A 24412-nucleotide genomic window follows, 5' to 3' on the forward strand; every position below is an offset into this window, starting at 1 on the left:
TTAAATTCAACAGCAGTTTGGTTATCTGATTCCCTATGCACAGTCTGAGGAGAAGGCTGTGGTAGTTCTCTCTGTTTCTATCTAATGGAAATAGGCAACTTTAGCAAGAAAGATAAAAATATCAGCCACACCAGTTCCAGCTGCAATTTAAAAAAACCACAAAAAAACCATCAGACTGTTCATCTGCTACTAAAACAGCTGCTTAGGATCTGTATGAAAGAACGAAATGGAATTTTACCAGGACTCCAGGGAGAGGTCATATGTATAAAAATTTAGTAAGACAATTAGTCAAAGGAAAACACTCAAAGATTCATTTTGCCTGCAAAGGCACAGGCACAGTGAACACAATTTCAAGACGCTGTTCGCAGATGACAGATGTGAATGTGGAAGATTTTCTTTTCCTGAGCACACTTTTCTCTGCAGCTGGGATATGGCAGACAGGCAGGAACCCGACTGAGCTGTTCAGCACAGAGAACAGGCCTGCAACAAGCCAGGATCAAGCAAGGCTGGGATCTTCAAGAACACTTAATGTTTCAATTTCTTTTGAAAGACCTGAATAGCACATTTTACTAGAACAAAAGGCTGTTAAAAATAACTACATCTGAAGACCAAAACTGTGCTGATGCCCTCTGAGCGCTTATTGCTTCTAGGAACCCCTCCTTCAATTATCTTTCCTCTGCTTCTGCAGTTGATCCTGGTTTTAGTGTATTTATCTCAGTGTCTGGGTCTGCCTTGCGGAGGTCCATGAAAAAAGACTCCTGTCAGCTTACACAGGAGAAGAATCTGAAATTGGTTTCAGAAGCTTTCTAGAAGACCAAATCCCTTTTCTTGCCCTATGCTTATGCATGAATGATTGTGTACATTTAGGGGGCTATATGGGAAAAAAAAAAGGTTCAACTGTAATCCTGGGAAAATGGCCCTTGAAAGTACTCTATAAAGTCTGATCACAGATGTTATCTTTGTGAACTACTTTTAGGACACTTACAAGTTCTTTTTTTTTCATGCACTCCATAAGAATGATGAACAGCTGGTGAGCTTGATTCCTGTTGTAGTTGAAGGTTTTCTGGATGGTAACTAGAAGCTGGTCCCTTAGGGATTCACTTATTACCCTAAATGAAGAATGAGGCATAAAAGATGACATTACCAGAATTAATATATATATTCAGAAGGCCTGCTGTTTGAGAAACAATTTTTCATCCACCAGTGCAATGACTTCATTTTGCAAATAAATGAAAAGACACAGCATCTTTGCATTCTGTACAGGTAAGGAGTGCATGCAGACTTAAAAATAATCAGGAAATTCATACCCAGACCGGCTCTTACGCAGCTCAGTAGCTCAGCATTGATTTAAAAACTGGCAGGGAAGTCAAACTATCCTTTCACTCTGGAATATAATGCAGGTAGCTCTTACTCCTGTTATATATTATAGATACACTGTTGTTAAGAAGTTCAGTCTTCAGGATTTCAGCAGTACACCTTAAAGGATCCCTACCTTTGCCTCCATATGTTGCAAGGCCTTTTGCATATAGCTAAAAACCAAAAAATATTTCACACTACTGATACGTCACCTTGGTTATCCTCTTAAACTGAGGATTTAAATTGCTAGTGTATCTGAAACTTCATAATACCCAACTAAGAAACAAACGAATCAAAAGATGATTAAAGATACTAGATCAAAAACATTCTAGGAAGTTCAGAAATGTTTGCTCTCTCAAAGCAATATGAAACAGAGCCCTTCAATCTTCATCCTTCTTCTAATAAAATACATGTATTTTCAGATGATGGCAAACATTACCAGCAGGCATTCAAAGCAGTGAGACAGCTGAGCCTGCATAACACTGTAAAATTCAAAGTTCATTGTGAGAAAATTATTGTTTTAGACAGCAGGGCCGACAAAAAATTCTCATTACAGACCTGCCTTACCAGATGAACACATTTATCTCATCATAATTATTGGAGAGGAAAATTGGATACTGCATCATGTGCACAGGGAGAGAAAGTCATGCAGTGATCATATCTCAGACTGCTCCTGATAAGTTCTTTCAATTACCTATGAACTGACAGGAAGGATGAATGACAAAGAAGAAAAAAAAGAAAGTAAGTTTGACCTAAGGAGGCTAGGTCAACAGAAAGGAAAAGGAAGTTGCTGAATCATAAATACTGTTGGTAGGATTAAATATGTACTATGTGTAAACATCAAAAAAATCCAGCATTCAGCTGCTCTCCCAATTCAGCGAATAACATCTGCACTGCTTGACAATACTAGTCAACAAAATGTCTCTGGTTGTACCATTTTGTCCCTGGGGTGTTTTTTTATGACGCTTTTATTAAAGCAAGGCATATAGTCCTATATTGTCCACCTGGGCAAAACACAGCTTTGGTGACAATCTCAAAATCTTACCCTCCTTCTTCTGAATACTTGTGTGCAAACGACAGAATATCCGATGCTCGTCCGCTACCATCACATATCACGACAGGAAGAGGGGGTTCTTCTCGCAGACACTCTAAGACAATGGAGATCACATTGGGACCCCCTTCCACTATGAGCCCAACTACAGGAACACCTTGTCCCAGCCCTGTGAAAAACAGAGGAACAGAAACAAAAAAAAGAAATGTCATTGAAACCTAGTTTAAAAGGTTGAGATATTATGAGTGGATGTGACTTCTGTGTTAAAGCATCACTTCAAACCAGAGTAGTTAGGAAAAATAATAGTCATTTCATGACCAACACCAGGAAACATGTCCATATGCCGTTTCACAGCCCGAAAAGGAAAAGGGTAACATGTTTCTCTGCCATTGCTTTTGCATCAGCTCCACACTGATCGTTTATTCACTCACTGTTGGTGAACTGTTTGTAATCTTTTTTGACAGACACCATGTACAGGTAACACAGCTAACGTGATTCTCCTATTACTTCATTAGCTTATTGTTACTTGGATGGCTCCCAGCTACTGTGTCTTTGATGCTTTAACTCTTCATTGGTTACCTACAGGAAGTCTTCAGTGAGGTGACATATACCTATGCTTTCTCCTACAATAAAAAGTATGAAATTAGTGTCTTTATCGTGAGGCTGACATGGCTGGCCGATGGAAGAGACGACAGCTGAGCATCCCTTTGCTGTCCCTGCCTCACTGTGATCTCCAGGCATAGGATGACAAAGGGAAGCCCACAGGTCACATGGTCTCAGAAGCCTTGGTCACAACATACTTGGGGAAATGAAGGACAAAACATTACCTGAAGGCTGACTAATCCCACTACTATAATCACTTGAATTCAATTCTTAATCTGTAAAATGACCAGGACCTTATAAAGAAGATGCACATTTTTGTATGACTCGGAACACGTGAAAGAGTTTGTAATTTCAACCTTCATTACTCTGAAGAACAGGAACATCACGCACAATAACAGCAGAAGCTTCCTGACATCCTCCTGTAAGTATACCCCAGCTCTGATAAGGAGTCACAGAGCATGGGCTGGCCTGCGTGTCCATGAAATCCTTAGTGATTCCTGCTGAGGTTTCCAGAAGAGGTGCCTGTGCTTGAAGTCATTAAAAAGAAACAAAACAACTCCCTTCACAGAACTCTTAATTCCTATGTGTATTCCCAACTACACACTTCTCATGATAAATATCACCAAACTACTTAAATCAGAATCAATATCCCCAGCCCCAGTGGTATTAAAAGAAATGATACAAAACATTTTGCCTCTGGGCCCTGACTTCCTAATCTTCCAAGCCAGGACTCTGTTTTACAGCATTCCAACTCTCCCAGCACTTCTGCAGAACTCAAAGATGAAGAAAGCACATCTAACATTGGCTATTTCTACTGTCTATGGGCCACAGCACATGACACTGTCACCGTACTGAAAGGCAAGGGGCATCATTTTGGTGAGTTCAGTTTCTTAAGCTTACTGTAGGCAAAAGGCAGTACTTAAACACTTTCCAGAACGTTTAGATATCCCTAACTGCAGCTTTCAGCTACCTGGCACACTACTTCATTTTTCTGCTCTGCTCATAAGAGCACTTAAATCCTACTAGAAACTTTTGTAGAGTTCGATGCAATTGTCATTCTGAATGTTTGTTTTTTTCTGATTGATACAGGCCTACACAAGTTACAGCAGTAGTAAGAAGTCAGAAAGGCACGTGGTAGAACTGATGTCTATTCTCCAGTAGCTCTTAACTGAAGTGTGGATTCAAAGACTATTAACTTTTTTTTGGACCATTTTTAATTAGGTGGTTGTTGGGTTTTTTCTTTTAGAATTTCTGGAAAACCACAGCTACTAAATTTTTTTAATTAATTTAATCTTTAAAAAAGATTTTTTTTCCACAAAACATTAATGAATAAGTGTCTTTTAAAATATTTTTTTTCTAAGTAATGACAAAAAGAATTCTAGAAAGTTGTTTTAGTGAGACTGCAACAACTGGCAGAATTTTTAAAACTGCACAAAACTCTGAACATGAAAGCACTGAGGTGAAATTATCTTGATAATGGCTTCATTAAAAATCAAAATCCCAGTTGAGTTTATCTGGAAGATCAAAGAATTTTGAGTGTGATACTTCAAATGAAACAAATTCATATAAAGGAGAAACCAAAATGCTAGTATGAACATTTGGAATCAGAATCCACTGAGCTGCACAGGGTTCCTGTAAACAGGAACTGTACAAAATCACCCCATTCTGCGTATTTACTGATGCTCATGAATTCTAGCTAGAAGTGCACAAATTTCTCTTTCCTTAAATTCTTAATGCTTTGAAGTTTCTCCTTGCTGTTATTTGTCAGCTTTTCTTCCTCCCTTTATGCAATCCCTACTTTTCTGGGTTTTCTGTGCTGTTAGATGTGGGCTCTTTCACCACTTATCAGACAGCATACTTTCTAGTTTAGTCACACAGTCCTGATTAAATTCCTGCTACAAGGAACTGGAAGAAACATTTAATTTCAATACTCTGAAGTTATTTCAAGCCCTTCTTCCCTCCCTTCCTTTAAGATATTATGTTTACAGTTTGCCCCACTGTACTTACGTGTGTTAATTTTCTGCAGGGAAATGTGTTTTTCCAACTGACGTCGTAACTTTACTTCAGCTCCGTATTTACCTAGCGTACCATTATCTGCCAGAATGAAGTGGGTATGGGAACTGTTGAGCACCGAGAGCTTACTTAGAGGGTTTGACATGGTTTGGTAAACCCGTGTTACCTGTGTGTCAAAAGGATAGATGCACCTAGATTAGAACTAAGAACTAAAGGTGAAAATCTCACCCACACCACCCAACAGAAGCACAGGCTTTATGAGGAAACACATCAACCAGACCGTTATAACCAAAAAGAGGCGAATTAGAGATGGAGCTTGCTTTTACATTCAAAACTTGAACTCTTCACAGCAGTGTTTTCTTTGGAGGATGACAGTCACATCTATGCACTCTCCTGCATGTTACCCTAAGCTCATTAATGTAACTCATTCATGTACTCTCCTTGATCACACACAGTGTTACCTAAACCCCTTACTGCCTTAGAAATACAGTCTCATTTGGAGCTTCTAGTAATTAATATGCCACTGCAGAGTACCCATGTACAATAAATGCCAGTCTTGTAGACATTAAGGCCCTTACGTGATTTACAGAAGTCTAGGCATGCCATACTGAATTTGGGACCTAAAACTGTCACCACAGAGAGCACTCTGTTACTGAAAGCAATGGAAACCTTATTAGCTCTATATTTACTTTGAGGTCATATATGACAGCATGACAAATATATTTAAACAACAGATTTTCTTCAAGACATTGTTCAATTTCAGCTCTTAAGCATGCTTTAGAAACAGTGAAAATATTAATTATCCAAAAAGATGAACAGTATTTTTTGTTTTACATAGCTGACTGCTAATTATGCAGGAGTTTCCTTAAAGACTTACATCTTTTCCTATCAGATCTTCCTTGTTTTCTACAATGCCCCACGGTGCAATTCCTATGGCACATATTCGTCCTCTGGATTTGGAAGAATGATCTTTCAAGGCATCTCCCACATGACGAATGACACCTATAAGTACAATAAATTCAATTCATTCTTGGCACTTTTGAGAGATCATTAAACAACAGAATTTTCTTTTTGGCTCTCATGGAGCTACTTGCTTTTCTGGATTGCTTTCACTACTAACCTGGTACCCTACTTTATAATAGAACATGCAATGCAGACAAACCATGCTTTTATTTTGTAATAGTTGCACATAAAACCCATGGCCTTTTCACATCCTTGTTTTGAATTCAATGGTCTTTGAAAGACTTACCCAGTTACTTAACTTGCCACAGTGTAATCTGTACCATTGCCTGGAATTATATTATTCATTGTACACAATGCTAAATACATATGGAATGCTATCACTGGCCTCTGAGCAAGCAAAAAAACCCTAACCCTATAGTTATCTAAGAAATATTTTTTCACTTAAAAATTATTCTGAATAACAATCATCACCTTCCCTTGAAGACCTCTGCTGTAAAACAGAAGTCAAAGGAATTCATTCTTAACTTACATAATTTTCTGAGAAATAACTTGATATAAAGATTTATTTCAGCTAAATAAAGATATTGTTATAGAAATATTACAATCAAAGTGTGGTCTCATTCTTTGAAGATCACTCAGAATTGATATTAACATAAATGAAATGGATTAAAACCCAGTGGTCTCAAAATGTCACAATATATAGGGAATCATCAGAACAGCTATTCTTCAACATGTTTTTAAAATTCTGGACGTCATATCAGACACTGGTTTTTTTGACAGAATCCAAGAACACTGCCAAAAACCTCCTGGTGGAGCTATGTGGAGCTGCTGTACAACTGATGTTTTAGATATGGTCAAAAAGGAAACCCAGAAACAAAACTGTTTCAGGTGACCACAATGTCTTCAAGTAGAGACATCTACAACTGACTTCAGGTTTTTGTTTCAAGATTGCTAATTTACAGTCACTCATTTAAGAATAAATACCTTATACAATTACAAGAGAGAGTGTGTATGCGTGGTGGTGGGTGATCCCATGGAGATAGTAACTCAGGAACACGGCATTTAACATGGATTATCAACCGATCAGTAACTCTCAGGGAGATCACACAGCCTAAAGGCTAACTTGGTCCTTGGCTGCATGAACAGGGAAGAATCAAATGGAAGCAGAAAGGATGTTTTACTTCAGCGATTAAAAGCTTCACCAAGCACAGTCTCAAAAATTGCAGCATCCAAAATTCAAGAAGGCTCTTAAGAAATTAGAGAGTTCAAAGCAGAGGTGTGATAATGACTGAAGGACTGGAAAACATGCTTAATGTAAGAGTTTTATGGAACGCAGCCTGTGCAGTCTGATAAAAGTGCTGTGTATGAAAACATTCTCAGGAAATATACTTTTGGTAACAGAAAGATCTTTGTACAAAAAAACCAGTAAGAAGCAAAAGCTAGGCAAACTTGGTGTAGGAGGTTTCTTAACTACAAGGATAACCAACCACTGAAAAAAAAAAGAGCATTATAACTAGTGGTAGATTCCTTGCTACTGAAACCAAGGATGAGATTTTTTTTTCAGGGGAAACATCAATTAATGCAAATCATTATTGAATAAGGAAAATCTTATGGGCTGGGCTGGGCAGGACATTAATACAACGATCACAATACTTTTTTGGTTAGTGGTTAATGACTCATTCGTGTAGACTTACATCTTCTGCCTGTGGGAAAGATTAGTGAGTGAACATCGCTGAATTCTTAAGTAAACTAAAAGTACTGGTAATTGCTTACCTGTACTAACACCTCCAGTGAAAATCCAAGCTCCTGTGGTCATGGCAGCTTTTATCAGACCTTTTCCAAACACTTGCTTTAATTTAGGTTGCATTTCAAAGTTCTGGAGGCCTCCGTGGACAGAGATTAAGAGTTTGGGCAGTTCCAGTTGCCAGTCTTTCACCATGAGATGTAGCAGAGAATCTGGTTTAGTGTCATATGACACACGGATATACTGCAAAGAGCAATGTGTAATATTATAACTCCAGCTGCTCTGTACGTTGACTATTGACTAAGCAAAGAATGCTTACATTAAGCCTTCCGTCTTGAAGAAAGAGTTTTACAATTTTTAAGTAACACATTATTAAATTTCCCTGCTGCTTACGATTAGAAAATATAGGTTGAAACCTTTCACTTTGATATTGGGAATTTACTATTTACTTCATGAATTTTAAAAGTAACACTTTCCTCTCTTCCCCTACAAAACTGTCTGCAATCAAGTGATCCATCCTAAGCTCTTATTACAAACCTGCATTGTTGGAAGCCACCTACTTAAAATGACTGGAAAGTGTTTTGTATTGTTCCTAAAACCTCTGGTTTAGGACTTTCATAATAAATAGGAGGCTTAGGTTACCTTTTATCCCATTCACTGTTGATGTACATATTTCTGCCCTCGATGCAATACTTTACATTCTTCTCAGTTTAGATCCACCATTGTGATTCCTTTTCAAACTACTACTCTATCAAAGAAAACTATAAACTAGTGTTTATTTCTGCTGTAAAACCAAACAAACCACCACTAACAAACCCCACCTGCAAGTTTTTGCAGTGTGGTTGTCTTGAGTGGCAATCTCAGCAGACAGGTAAGAAAGCAAATGGGCAAAGAACCAAATCTAGGTTTGTATTTGTTCAGAAGAGAGGCAAATCAGAAAGAGATTTTTTGCAAAAGCTTGACTTGCTGTTACTTCCACTGCTAAGAAAACTCAAAAAGCCATTTTCCAGCTCTGTCAGGCCTCCGTCTTTCATTTTTATTAGCCTTCAAACCTCAGAAAAAAATCTGTATCCACCAGGGGTTATTTGGCCCACAAATCTAATATGAACAGATGGAATCTTGGGTATTAATACCTGCAGCTGCCTCCTTAGCTGGTATTTACTGACAGTAACTTCAATGAAACTGTTTCATCAAGACCTTATAAGGTGCTTCCTAAGTAGGTATTACTTTTCTCTTGCCTTTTCTCTCTCATTCTCTTTTTGAGCATCTTGTCCACAGGTTTCTGAGACAGCAAAGAGACCCCATTTGATTTCAATAGATTATGCACTGAGTAGGGGGAATCCTGACACATATCTATTAAGCTAACATACCAGATTAACACTTTAGAGTAGCCTATGCTCCTTACCATGGCCTTGTTTGAATGTCCTCCTCCCTGGAATTCAAGGTTTCCATAGGCATCAGTTGGGTATGTTTGGGTGTGTTTACTGATGGACCATTTCTCTGGCTGAGCTTCCACTTGCTTTGTTTCTTCTCCATTTTTATTAGCTGTTATACTTGGAGGAGGTGGAATATGTTGGTTAATGAGCTGGCCACAGCAGCACCTGTAAGTTAAAATTTGAAGTGACTTTGATTAAAGTATCTTCAGTATTGGATGGTGATTTAAAAAAAAAAAAAAAAAAATTCAATAAAAATAAAAAATCAGACTTTCAACTGACTGTGCCTTGTTCTACATGAATCACAAAAGCACCTCTTCTAGGTCACATTCATTGTGTTTGCTGCACGCATATGCCAGAATTACCAGCTTGCAGGTGTTTCTTAAGAAGCAAAGATTAAAAACTTCACTTCACTTCTGTAATACACTGGAAAGCTGTTCTAGGCTAAAGGACAGGGAAGGAGGAAGAATGCAGAACAGGAGCAGTGACCATCTGTTTCTTACTTGGAGGTGACAGCTAGCATGTGACATAAGCTGTTATGTTATTCAACAAGCTGGACCACAATTTAGCTAGCCCATACAGCAGTAGTATTAATATTTGGACTAAGAATTCCGGTCCCCCTGCATAGGATCGTTATTGGTAGTGTCATACCGACTGTGAAGAACAGTACCACTTGCTTCGCAGTGCACATTATTGCATCCTTGCTTTCAGAATTCTGTTTGAACTTATGCTGTGGTTTGCAAAGCTAGGAACTAACAACTCACTGCCTCTTCTGCTGCCCAACCTTATCTCTGTATGACACATCCCGTGGCTCTGTACAGGTATGAGTGCAAGCATGTCTTGCACTTTTGTTCCCCTGTCATCTGCCTTTAAGGGCAGTGAGCAAACTGGGTCTCAGTTTCACATGTCTAAATACAAATCAAGTCCAGTTTCTTCAGTATTAGCCTCTTCTGTTGGCCAGAACAAGAGTTTCAGATGTTACCTGCTAGTGTCTTTGTTGTTGGCAATTACATAGATGCATTCTCTTTTTGAAAAGGTCTTCTCTATCCAAGCCTTTTGACCCTTAAAAGGGAGAAAAAATAAGAAGAAATATTCTGAAATATTTGTGTGGCAGATATAGTAACATTTGCCTTTTTTTTTCAGCTACTGTTTTTAAAAACAAGCACTGAATTCATTAAGTTACTTTTAAACACCAGATACATCTACTCATGAAACAGGTAGGTGATGTGAATTTTCCATGACTTGGATAAAATTCAAACCTCAAACGTATATGAAAACCTTTATGTGCAAAGATGCTGCTCTTGAAGTTACAATGTTTATCTGAAGCTCTACCAAAAAATGCAGCTGCTTCTTCCTATTTTACTAAACAGTAAATGGACTCAAATCAGTACAGAAAAACAGCATAAATTGTGACATAAGGACATTAATAGTGTTTACTCCAAATACTTTAGTATTGCTCTTTGTATGTAGAAATTGTTTCCCAAACACGTTCCCTGTTTGATTAACAATCTTCTCAATATCTTTTTTTCCTGTTGTACATCAAGTTCTAGTTATTCCTAAGGCAACTAACTAAGGAGATGCATCTCAGGAGGAGGTATTCCTTAAACTGAAAGAACATTTGACAGAGAAAGTACAAACTCTACAGACATGGTGTATCTGTGAAACAGGAGGAAAACAACCTTGAAGACAAAATACAATTGTGTTGGCCTATTATACTGTATTTGCAAACCAGAAATTAGACCAAGCTCACAGCCCTTTCAAAAACAATAATGTGTAGGCAAGCTAGAACAAAATGATAGATCTGCGCAATGCGGTTAGAGAGTCTGTTGCAGAAGTGTGGACCAGCTGAGTCTGGGAACACCGAAGGGACTGAGCTCAGAAAGAGCTGCAGGCCAGAGTCTCCCATTTCCTCACTTGCAGACCCCAGGCCTTCTCTGTCCCTGCAACCACCAGCAAGGCAAAGCACTGTCATGATTGCAATAATAAACCAATATTTAGCGGTGAATTTAAGAAGTGAATTCAAAAGCAGCCTTTTAATTTTAGAGGAATGAAAAAAGTTAAAAAACACTCACGATTCGACGACACCGATAACTTTGCCTTGCTGATGAAAGCCGCTTCTTCTGAGTTTGAATTAGGGAGTCGTGTCCTGATTCATTTTTCAAGTAGCAAGTAAATTTCGTATGTTTTGCTTTAATTTCCTCTAAACAAAAGGTTTCCTCTAGACAAGAGCTAAAAATTACATGAGAACTTTCACAGGGTGCCTTCAACAAAAAAAATAAATGGGCCTTTGCTAGAGACAGAGCTAAAAACCTTGCTGGTTTCCTGACTTCAGAAAGTCAACTGCCGATTTCTGTCGGGTGAACGCTCTGTCAGCCTGCCCGGTACTAGCTTCGAGACTGGACTAGCCCCCTGCGTGCTGCGCAGTCCGCAGCACAATGAAGATGAATAGAGGGTGTGGTAGTTCATCTTTTTTTCCTGTGTGAGGCAGGAGCTGTCTCTGAAGTTCCTTTGTTTGTTGACTTGTTAGTTCCTGTCTGGCTTCTTTGTTTCATCCATTATGTCTGAAATATATGAGATTACTTGAAGATCCCTCATTGCAAATAAGCTGCAAACCCAAGCTTCTACTTCATGAAAAAACTGACCATAATCTGTCCAGGTTGCCTCTTTCAGGTTCCTCTGAGCCAAAATGCCTTGCGGTCAGCGGTCTGGGAGATCCTGCACTTCTGCTCTCCACGCCGACTGACTTACTGATTTACTAAGGCAGAACCACCTCCTTTCATTTTACAAGGAGTTCTTTAGGAGCTCATAGCACCGCAGAGCACGGAAGAGTGAAGAACTCAGACAAAACTTCATGTAGCTTACAATGTTACTTGCTTCCTGAATAACAAGGCATATATCTTAGGCATAACAAGCTTGATTACGTAGCAGATTCTGTAGCAAGAGAGTATTAAATTCAGTATCTAAAGGCTGTGCGACTTGGTCAGCTTTCCTGTCTCAACTCCATACATTCCTTCTTCAAATGAATCTAAAAACCTTTGTTCCCCAAAAATATTTAAAAGGTTCTTTTTATATGCCTTCTGGCAAGGCTTTTACAAGATGACAAGTTTTTAGCAATAGTACTATTAGAAACAGAGCTCAGAAACCGCATTCAGTTTCACAGCGTCAGAGTCCAGTAATTGAGGTGCAGTTCTAGAAAAGCACAGAAGAAAAACCCAAGACAGGGAGGATCTGTGAGGATCCGTGGTCTGCGCAGGCAGTTGTTTACATCAAACAAATGCCGTTTACCTGTTCAGAACCAGATTTTGCTAATTCACAGGTGTTCAGGCTGTTCAAAATAGTCAGAGAACCAAAAAAAAGTCAATTTGATTGCAATTACACTAGTTTTTCAAAATTAATCCCAAACCACACAGTGTCCAAATTCACTGCTATTTGACAACTACATCCAATGTTTTTACTCATGCTTATACACACCATATTAGTTTATGACATTTAATGTTATTAAATGAGCTTAACAGGAACCCATTACAGAGGTTACGTCATTTATCTACTTTTAAAATTATATATTTTCATTTTTAATTTATTTTTAATTAATTTAGGTTTTATTAATATTTTATACTTTTTAAACGTACTCACTTTTTTCCCCAAATAAAATTTCAGACTTCAATTGACCAAGTGACACAAATGCCCAAATCAATTCCACAGTACAGGAAAACACTCTTCAAAATATAAATGGTAACAAATGCTGCATATTTAATTGTTCTGTAGAGAATACTGGAAAATGCAAGCTAGAAACATCAAAATAGCTTGGATTTTTACACCATGTCATTGAGTACTGCTTTACCTTATTCCTCATAGCTTACCAGAGTTTCCTTCGCTATTTTGTGTGCTTCATGTAAAATCAGTTAATTAATCACTGGATTAAGTCACAGACTTAATATCTGTGTTTGGAAGGAAGCTTTTGCATCTTGGTATGTAAAATGAGCTCTGCAATACAGTTGAGCTCTCAGCTGCGCAGTCATTCTTAAAACCCCTCTCATAGGAGGTCTATTATCTACTGCTACATTGAAAAAAACCTTACATACTCACAGCTAAAAACCCCGTTAGAAATCAGGCACTATAGGCACTACAGTTGGACAACACATTCTGCTCCACTGGCTTATTTTTCTGGGCTAATGAGAGGAAGGCAAAAGCAGGCATTACAGATCGGGGAAATAATACCTCAGCACATTTGGTCAGCCTTTGAAGTTTCACTGCCTTTGTCTATTTAATCTGCTTAACCAAAGCTTCATTATAATCCAGTGCAAATACTTGAGCAGAAACATAATCACTGTCAGAAAACGAGCACTTTCCCCACTTACTCGGTAGAGATTCTGTAAGCTTCTCTCTCTGGATTGAAATTTATTTGGTTTCTTGAGGAAAAATGTAAGTACGCATACTGTCTCTTGTGAGCTTAAAAAAAATAAGCACTTTTTAACAGCCTTGGCATGAATGAATTGTTAAAGGACTATGTCAGATCAGCTACAGTTTTCAGACCAACAACCTGGAGTATTAGGCTGACAGACAAATAGTTGTTGCCAGCAAGATTACGGCACTAAAAACCACTGCACATATTCCATTCACCTCCAAGAAACACAAAAAAGCAAGATCCCAACTTGTTGATAGTAGCGAAGTTCAAACCTACTTATTATTGCAAATCCTGAGTGTACTAATCAGAATCTAACTTTGAAAAAACACATTTCAGATGTTCAGTGGCATATTTGTTCTTCTTTATGAACACTCACAACGGGTCTTCTGAACTATGATAAAAACAAAACAAAACCACTGCTAATTCTTGGTCTTCAGCCAAGAAATTAATACATTGACGAGAAATAATATTAATTAATACCGGGTTTATATTATTCCACTTTATGGATCTGTTAATTCTCTTTAGCATTAAAAGAAGGTATCCTCCTGCAGAAGGTCCTCCTGCAGCAAGGAATGGAAGTCAGTGCTGTTGGTTTGTAAATCATGAGTTAACAAAATCAAGACCCTCAATAAATAGTCATGTTTCTAACACAGCCATTAAGAAACACAAGAAGCAGTTCTACAAAGACCAGCTGCCCTTTGACTATCACAAATGAACTACACTATTTGCAGAGAATATCTAGGGCTGCAGACATGCAGTAACTGAAAAAAAATTTTCTCTAACCACCACACCCAGACAATTCCAGTTTGCCGCCAAATTAACATGAAATTTTATGTATTTCACTTCATATATAACCAACCATTTGAGGAGCAAATACTGGGCCTGAATTTCAGGCCGTACCAAAAGAGGCCGCAGCTGGGCTCTGGACCAACGCAACTCTGGTGAAAATCCAGGGTGGGAATCAACGCAGGAGAGCAAAGCCGCTGGAAATGTCATGCTACGAACTCTTACACACCGTTGTGCCACCAGAAGCTGTGAATTTCAATTGTCATATACCCCTGCAGGATGGCAGCAGTATTTAATGTCTGTGAATAGCCAAAATGATAAAACTACCACCAAAGGAAGTGAAAGAACTGGGGGGATGGAAAGGGGGCAGGGATGAGAGTTGTAGTGTTGATGGAGAACATCCAAAGCCCAAACTCAACCAGACTCTAAAGCCAATGCAGTCAGCGCTCTCCAACTGCCACGATCCCCAAAAAGAGATGTTCCATGCAACAGGGACACATGTCTTCACTGGGTGGCTTGCACATTTGACTTGTTGGTCACAGGATGGGATGGGGCTTTAGCCTTATCTTGCAACTCCAGAGCATCCGTTGCAAGACACCTCCCTGGCAAATGGAGCCTGCTGAAGAGCACGGGCTCCCCAGCTGCGGCACCCCAGCAAGGCTGTGCCTGCTCCGGGCACAGCCGCCAAGCGGGCATGCCAGCAGCAGCCTGCACGGGGCCACCGACTGGGATGAGATACTGCAGACAGTGCCTGGCACACAGATGTGATGGGGGAGCAGGCAGGCGACCAAATGAACGTATGTCATGCGTAATGCAGTGTTTGACAAAGCAGTTCAGGCCAAATCAAGCACAGATTAATACAAAAATGGACCTGGCTGGGCAGCAGAGCTCACATCTGTGGAATCATACAAATTACTTTCACCAACACCTTGTTAAGATGTGGACTGATTCTTGTCATTTATGGAAATATTCAGCTGCAACCCTGTTCATACCGTCTTACCAACGTTTCTCAGAAATTCTCCTTTAGCTTGCGGTATGCTGCAAAGGGTGGGATCATCAGGGAAGTCAAATCTCAACTGTGTTGACAATTATTTAATTAGAATGCTCTACCAAATTAAACTGGGGTATTTATGCCAGATTTGAGTAGAGATGTTTGTTTTGATGAAATAGTGAGAGAAAGAAGTAATGTGGAGGTGAAACGAAATTCATACTGTGAGCATGTGCACGGTGTGTGCACAAGTCCGTTCACCATGTAACAAGCCCAGGGATTTTGTAAATGCCATGAAGGTAATCACATTCAGTTGCTGTTATTTGAGAGAAAACAAGTAAGAACTCTGCTCAATGAACAACTGGGAGAAAAAAGGAATCATTGTATCAGCAGAATCCCTGTTATCTGGAACTTAAAAACTGAAACTAGAAAGATTTTTATTTTGTGCTGCCTTCAAATGCAACATCCCAATTACTCTATCCATCATTCTTCTTCGCTTTGAAGGAACGGGTTTTCCAAGTGCCCGACTAATCAACCTTTCAGGTGATTAGTTCTACCCAGAACAACTGTCCTCCCAATAACAGTGTTCTTGCTTGGAGAAAAATACTCCAAACTATGTGACTCAGCCATTCATGAACTGGTAAGATTTTACTGAAAAGTTGTTCATTCCTAAGGAATACAGGGCATAAAACCACAATGCTATTTTAAATTTGTGTTACGTCACTAGTGAGCCAGAGCCATGAACAACATCCCCAACACAGCGACAGCCTGTGAATCTAAACTAAATTTCCAAAACCCTAGTTCGCATGACTTATACCAAAAATAGTCATTTGTACAACTGATAATAGTTTTAGCAATTACTAGAATATGAAATACCAAACCATATCCAATAGAGGATCTCTTATATTGTTTGCTAATAGGTACAGCATCAAGAAGGGATTTATAACAGTTGTAAAATTTCTTCAAATAAGAGTCTATTTCTGCAAGAGAATTCTTACTGTCCTCCCACTGTATTTTTCATATGGTTCAATTTGAACCCGTGCTCTTGTAGCAACCTTGTCAGGGAATCATTTGCTCTGTGGTTGAGACTAACACACAACAGGCAGGATGGCAGCGTCAGTAAGCAATGCTGTTATTTCAAATTGAGGCCAGAAATCGCTCCCGCTGATGATGTGGAAACCAGTCGGTAGTGCTACGCTGCACAGAGCGCTGTAACGAGCTTTCCTGCCTTCATTATGCTTTGTGTTCCTGGCCCGCTGGCACGGCACGCAGCAAATAATCCGCTGAAACAAGAGGAACAATCTTCTCTCCCCATTCATTAACTGAGGGACCCAGTCTACAAAACGCTCTTTTCAAAGACAATTCTGCTGCATCTCTTAGAGATACACAACTCTTCCCCAGAGGCTTTGAGATGAGAAAACCAGCTACAGCCTGAACACGGCTGCAGCCCTGGTTTGCTCTGACACGGTGGGATATACCCCGCTCCAGCACAAAGTCCATGGAGGGACACCAGCAAAGTGTGCCGGGGGAGCTCGGGCACCCTGCTGCGAGGCAGGCACAGCTCAGCTTTAACATAACTATACAGCTCATGCAGCTACAATAAAGCCACAATAGAGCATACAGCAGGACAGCTTGGGTCAGTGCTTGCCTGCAGAGCATGTAACGTGTAGTTTTGCAATGGTGTTTTGTTTTTTTTTTGGTGTGGAATGCATGAAGAAACTCACTGACCAGGTTACACGCCACACCTACCACATTTTAAGGCAGCAAAAGTCACTCCTGCAACAGCTCAGCCCCATCCCTTAATGTATCAAATGTCAGGGAAGAGATTTTCTAAGATATGTTAACAATAATGTATAATCTCCATTTGTTACCTATTCCAGTTTTGTTATTAACTTGCCAAATCCTCCTCTTGCCTTTAGCCCTTGTGTTCTAGATGCTAGGGAGATGAGGAACACAAATATATATCTGTTCTCAGCCTCCTTTCTGAGACCTGTTTTGGATTTTTTTCCCCCAGAAATCTTCAGCCTGCAGACACTCCATAGAGACAGTTTTACTCCAAGATGTTAATGAGTGGCAGAGTTATAACAAACATAAGACAAGATGCTAGAATGGGGAGTGGTGAGCAACTTTAACTATGTGTAGTGGAGTCACCCCTGCCTACAAGTAACCATCCTCGAGAGAGGCCCAGCAGAGCAGAGGGGATGAGCAGGGAGAGATGGCAAGCAGCTTCTAACATGATGCTAGCCAAAGCAGCCTGGTAATTACTAGTTTCTTCTGTAAGATAATTTGTTAATAATTCTTATTTGAAGATTTAAGATGACCCCCGTATCTAGCTCTGACAAGGCTCGGGAATGATTTTTGTACTGTGTAATTGCTTGCCCTGTCTAACATCAAGACTCTTTGCTAGATGTGGAAGTCAGGACGCTCCCACATTATAAGCACATGGGACATCTCTCTCAAACTACTCTTAACGACAAACCTTTAACACAGGCTATTCTGACCTGAAATAGAAAAATGCTGTTATCATGAAATCCCATGTGATTCAACACGCTCAACAGCAGATCTTCCTTTGTGAAATTCATCAATACTTATGAAATGACAACCAACATAACAAGGTACTTCCCTCATTACAGAACTAAGTCTATGAATAGTTCCAACTAAAACTACCCACGTGCTTAATTCTCCTGATTGTGGTTTAGAAAATTGTGTCAATAGACGTTAATTATACATGCAAAGAAAGACTAACCTGCACTTAGCGATGCAGATACAAAACCCATTGAATTGGACTAGAATATCACCTCCCTCTGAGAGACCTGGGTCATTCGAGTTCACATTATTAAGAATAATGACTATTAGAGTAGAAATGATCAAAAGTGTGCTGTTTGGAAAAGCGGTTCAAATCTAAGCACTTCTTTGATCTAAGAGGTTACAAGTTACTAGTTCAGAGCTAACTTTATAAAACTTATGATAAGCCAGTTAAACATGCTGATTTTTCAGACATGATGTAATAGTATGGTTTGAGACCTTATAATCAATTTTCTTTAAGAAACAGGGCCAACCATGAATGGAAAACATTTTAAGAGAATGACTACATGATGTGTGAGATATTACTTATCTATGAGAGTTTGTTCTAAATGTACAATTCAAACTGGTACTACTTGAAGTGCAGAGCACACTGAACAGGTAGGCTTGGAGAATTCATTACACTGAGATTTTCAAAATGTGGTAAGAAAGCCACTATTTAAGGCGTACTGCTAAGCATATGAATAAAACACACTTCAAAATTGCTACAAAGTAAAATTTCTATATTTACAATATACTAAAATCTATGCATATCTCAGAAGCCTCTAAAATCTGGAGATGCTGAATAAGTATATTATTTTGAAAAAAGGTTACCTAAATATTTACTTCTCTCTTCTGCTTTCTGTAAACATGCACTCTTTTTGCAAATATATATGCAATATACTAGTTAGCCAATCTGTCCCTTAAGAAATTAACATTAGTGTGCAGTACATACAGTTTTCCTGAAAGCAAGATTCTCCAGGTAGAATTCTGTTAAATAGTTTGAGCTGTTGAAAATTCACTACTTGCTGTGGCTAATTTTACACTCAGTAAAGCAATTCTTTTCCAGGCATTAGCTAACACGTAAGCTTTAACAGAACATACCACAATCAGCTGCATTTTATACCCTGCTGCTTTCTGTCATTTTCAAAAAAGAAAGAATTTCCAGCTAATTTAACTCTTGAGCTGCAGGATTTGCACAAAATTATTCCTTATGATCTTTTAGAATACATTGTGAAAGCACTGGAACTCAAGGGTTAAATTATTTCCTGTAGATGCTTAATATGTATGTTTAAATTATTGTATTATATATACCCGAGAGTTGCCAACATTCATTGGGAACTTTCTGAAAACTTGAGGATGACTGAAACAATTACAAAGGGCGAGGGCAATGGGAGATTTCAAATGAGTTGATAGATAAAAACAGTGTTCAGAAAATTTGGTCGATCTTCTTTTCAGTCCTTACCCATCTAAACCCCTCAAAGCTGTGAATGAAAAGAATTAATAGGCGCCACAGAACCAGAAAACAGTATCTCCAGAGATATTCCTGGACTTTTTTTTCATGGTGTGCAACACATTGTTCTTCTCTAAAGAGAGAGAAAGACATTTCTAGCTTCAACAGATCATAATACAATCCAGGAAAAACTCTGCCTGTACTGATATACAATATAATTTACAGTTGTCAAATATTATGTATAACTCATTAACATATTTGGCTTTAAAATGTTAGCTGCAGGCTACCAATTGAATTAAAATGATAGTGGGGAAAAATTATGATAAAGGTTTCAGTTTACTGGATTTAATCCATTATCAAAAATGGGGAAGAAAAATTTTAAAACCTGAATTAGGGGAGTTAAAGGAGACTCAAACTGGCCAGAAACTGTCCATGGCTGTCTGGCTCACTGGGGAATACAAGAATATGCCCTCTTGGAGCTACTGTTACTCTGCAATGTCCCTCCTCAAGACCCCCATGGCACTACAGCAGAAGGGGCAGGTAGGAATGACAGAGGAGTGGATCATTCTTTGCAGTTGTGATCTGAAGAACTAGGGGGTTACAGGGCCAGACCTGAGCTTCCTTGGCTCCTCAATCATTGGAAAGATCACTATGTGAATACTCAGGGATGACATGTAGGTTGCATCTTTGTGAGGGAGTTCATAGAGACTTCTCATCTCAGCATCCAATTTGCTTTATAGCAGAAACACATTACTTCAAATGACAACAGCAGCACTGTTGACACAAATGGGATGGGGCTGCTGATAAATGTTTGGTACAAGTCTTTCACTGGGAAACCCCCTTTATTGGCAACTCTCACCAGAGTAAGGAGAACCACCATAAATTATGCCCTTTCTGTTCTAAGGCTTCCATAATACCTGACCTACCATTGGACCTTGATAAACTCAATTGGAAACAAACACACACAGAAAGACACTTGCTTATCAGAAGGCTTGCTGTCAAAAGTGAACTCCAGAATGTATGGCTAATTTTGAAAACTGAAAACAACCCCAAAACAAAGCAAAGTCCCAACCTACAAAATAAAAAAACCCCAGAACTCCATCCCCATTTGCTGCAGAGGTAGCTCTAAACTAGCATTCAAAAATATGTTTTCACCTAATCTCTCTTTGCCAGTATTTCTACATCTTATTACAGTCATACCCGAGCAATTTTCTAATTTTGAAATGTTTTGAGACACCTTTTTTGGACTTGAAAACTCATTTTGTCTTCTTGCAATTAGTACTTCAGGTTTCACGTCTCTCAAAGTAAATGAGAAATCTGGGAAGTAGTCTAATCAGAATACTGTCATTTCAACTGAATTATCTTTCTCTAATCAGTCATAGGTCACTATACAGCACTTCAGTGCAAATTTCAATTATGCATATTGATGCTAAGAAAGGTAGCAAAGCAGAAGATCATCAGGAATGAGATGAAAAAATTTAAAATCATGTCCTACCTGCTTGTCACTGGAACTGTTTCAGAGTTTGGATAGATGAATTACATCTAGAATAAATAAATTGCATTTAACTGTGAGCTTCTGTCCCATCTTTCTGTTTATTGTTCAGATTTCTCATTCATCTTACTGTTAGGACTTCCAGTCTCTCTGAAGTTCATGAGAATTCCCAAGGAGATGGGTTTCCACCACTTTAAGAAGAGAATCTCATATGATAAGCATGTGAGCAGCTTCTTTGTTCAAACCAATCTCATGACTCCCTTTGAAGGTAATCCTTTAGAAGTCTCATGACCCATCTCCCTGCCCAGAGGGTATTTTCATCTCATGGTGGAACAAGGCACAACAAATCTACTTTGATAGTGCCCAAATCTCCAATTTGTTAAACCTCCTTTCCTCTCTTCAAACAGTGGATGTACTTGCTGTAAAAATGCCGGCACTGCAGAAAGGCTAAAGCAGGGGCTGAAACTTTTAATTTGAAGTATCCCCTCCCTTCTGCTAAAATATCAACGTTATTTGCATAATTGAGACAATTGGACATAATAGTCCTTTCAGGGGCCCTCATTAGATGTACAGCTCTACATTCTTTGAAAAGAAGAAAAAAGGAGGTCATACAGCATTAATTATATCTAATCCTTTTTAGAACAATTTGAAGTTGGGCAAAACGCTGTACTAAACCAGCTGAAGTCGTAAATAAGCCATTCATTTTGTAACTTTACGTATCACATGCATTTTCATACCCTGTTGCTTTTGTCAATTTAATTAATTCCTTTGCTGTGAAGGGCTTCTTCTGCGTCTTCTCATACTTTACCAATAGCAAAGGACACAGTGTGTTGCAGGTAGGTCTTTTTTCTGCTTTAACATTCAAATATCTACCTTGTCTTGCTGTGCCAGTTGCCAACATAATGCAATAGGTAAGGACAACATGTAGAATCACATCAAAGGATCATACTTTCTACAGCTAAAGGCAGTCCAACTCCTTGCTTATGTTGCACTCCATGCAAACAAATAGCCTGCTGACTCTAATCTTGTTTCACTGTTCCTGTACCTGATCTCCAGTGTACTGAAAACATATCCACTTGTGATTAGCAAAGAAATATTTTACAGACATCATTTCAACTTCTGTCCTGCCCTAAATGCCAAAGCATGCAGCTGGAACAGCTTTGCTTTAGAACCAGACCCTGCTCCCCCTAATGAGACAAAGCTTCTGCTGACTTCATGAGAAACGGCAATGGGTATGGAAGAACTAGACATGCCTCTGGTAAACTACAATGCCAAAAAAATTCTGGACTTCATTTCTGTTTGAGGAAATGGTAAATTCTGAAGAAAGCAAGACACTAGTAAGAAAGCACGAAGTCAAATAAAGTAACCAACTACATCCATTGTGGGGCAGAAATACAGAGCATTCCTTCATTTAGGGTATTTTTCACTTGAAGCCTTCATCCAAAGTTCACTAAATTTAGTGAGAGACCTCCTACCCAGGTATTCAACAGACACTGAAACAGGGCATACGTTGTGATTTAGGACTTTATATCACAGGTGTACTCCAGAGTTGCATAAATCTCTTTTTCCATGCTTTCAAAATCATGTTGCTAGTTCTGACCTCTGAAATCACATCAAGCTTAAGTCCCAGTTGTTGCAGAAGATGTCTGATAACTGGTTCAAAGCCTCTACCCACCATTCTTGAAAGCTGAGCATAGAAATGGAGGACGTACGATAAAGTCAACAGACGTTACTTTCTACACGGAAAACCAGATTTCAGACACAGTACCTTTATGGATGCCTCTTCTATCCGGAATGTTGTGTACTCTGTAAGCTAGAAAAGGTAAAGTACTGGACAAGCCGCAACAAATATTATCAAAGATATATAAGCCATACAAAAAAAGTGATTTGGGCACTTAACTCCCTTCTGAAAATGGAACTCAGACATGCAGCACGGTATGTTTCCTTGGCAAGCTTCTCTACAGCAACAGAGGTTAAAAAGGAATAAATTTCTTTTTGCTCGTGAATGAGTTCTCCTTGGCCTGCCATTATGCGAGAACACAGGTTGTATCTACAGTACTTGCATTTGGAAGACAGGACGCATTTTAAGAATCAATATTGGAAAGATCACGCCTGTGTGTTTTGTTATTCCATTTGTTTGCTCAAACTGCAATGACAGAAATGTACACCTGAGAAAGTACAGTATTTTTTAAAATCAAATGCAAGTTTCGCTGACCCTTCCCTTAACAGAAATTTGATACGCATGCAAGCCTGCCAGCATATCCCTTCTACAACACTGTAACTGCTCTGGCTCCTCAGTTTAAGTAATGAGACTGATGAAAGATAACCAAGCTATGTGCATCTACCCAAAAGGAAAAAAATTGTAGCTGTTGAAAGTGTTTACGGTGACTGAGATCAAAGCCCCCCCCTCTACAAGCAATAAGAACATTTTTCTCACTTGCTATTGCAAATAAAGAACAAGTTTTGAAATTTTTGAAAAACACAAATTTCAGACTGGGTGTTTTAAGCAATGCCAAATCTTGTCAGGATGCCTACACTCTAATAAGAATGTTCTGAATAGTAGTTCAGATAACACAAGATATCACTGTCTCTATATAAAAATATAATGATAATATAAAAATAATGATATAATACTATAGGAATTAATTAACATGTTCTGGGGGTGGGGTGGGGAACAGCCATATAAAAGCAAAGGGAGTTACACACAGTGGGTTTAACATAAACCTTAACCAAGCTGGCTAAAAATCTAATAAACATGCCCTTCTGTTGTCAAGGGTAAACAGCCTACAGTCTGCTGTGCTTACTGTGTGAAATGCCTATGACAAAATTATGCATGGTAAGAGGAAGAAATCACTGGCATTTAATTCCAAATATATAATTCTGTCAAGTTCAGCCAAAGTGCTCATTCAGAGTTCAAAGGAATAATGCACAAGTGAAAAAATTACATTCTCAGAGAAAATGCCACTACACAAAAGATAGTTTTCACGGATGCCTGCACTCATACTATGGGAAGGCTCACAGCACTTGGAGTTTGTTTTGTGACATGGCTTGATATAAATGCACTGTGAAGGAAAGGGATAAAGATATGCATCTCTCTGCTGCCCTCACTGTGACTGTCTCAGAAAAAAAATTCTCTTGGTACTCAGTACCCACATGGTTGCAGGGAGTAAGCAGGAATGAAAAAACTGCTGAATTTGGTTTTATCCATTTAAACAATATCTTAACATACGATATAGAGGCATTGTCCATGCCAAAAAAAGCTTTATTTACATCCTTCACTGTCGACACATGCCCTTATTACTCCCACCACCAAAGTAAAATATGCTTGCTTCACTGATAGCAAACAACTTACTTATCTTCAAAAAGTAACAAGTTGTTATGGTTTTATTACAACTGCTGCAAATCTAATACCTGGGTAATCAGTTATATTTACCTATGAGTAATTGAAAACTCTGTAAACATAACTGCTTTTCCAAGTGATAAGGTTTGGTTGACACGTTTGACAGCTCACTTACTGAATGCAGCTAATAGCATTTTCTTAACAAAAAGACAAAACGCATTAC

The 24412-nt window shown here is 38.8% G+C and overlaps 1 protein-coding gene across 1 annotated transcript in view; it reads right to left on the reverse strand.

The window, feature by feature from the left end:
- The window catches only part of TRPM1 (transient receptor potential cation channel subfamily M member 1), a 43591-nt gene extending 33716 nt beyond the window's left edge, over window positions 1-9875 (reverse strand). Inside the window, exons 1-6 of the mRNA XM_074601665.1 lie at window positions 9136-9875; window positions 7760-7973; window positions 5901-6025; window positions 5018-5189; window positions 2402-2576; window positions 986-1109 (exon numbers count right to left, since the gene is read on the reverse strand). Coding sequence (XP_074457766.1) covers window positions 986-1109; window positions 2402-2576; window positions 5018-5189; window positions 5901-6025; window positions 7760-7973; window positions 9136-9138 — 813 coding nt within the window. The 5' untranslated portion in view covers window positions 9139-9875. The remainder of the gene's footprint in view (window positions 1-985; window positions 1110-2401; window positions 2577-5017; window positions 5190-5900; window positions 6026-7759; window positions 7974-9135) is intronic.
- Between the last annotated feature and the right edge of the window lie 14537 nt (window positions 9876-24412).

Source organism: Larus michahellis, chromosome 9 (genome assembly GCF_964199755.1).
Source record: "Larus michahellis chromosome 9, bLarMic1.1, whole genome shotgun sequence".
In the NCBI taxonomy this organism is placed as follows: Eukaryota; Metazoa; Chordata; class Aves; order Charadriiformes; family Laridae; genus Larus; species Larus michahellis.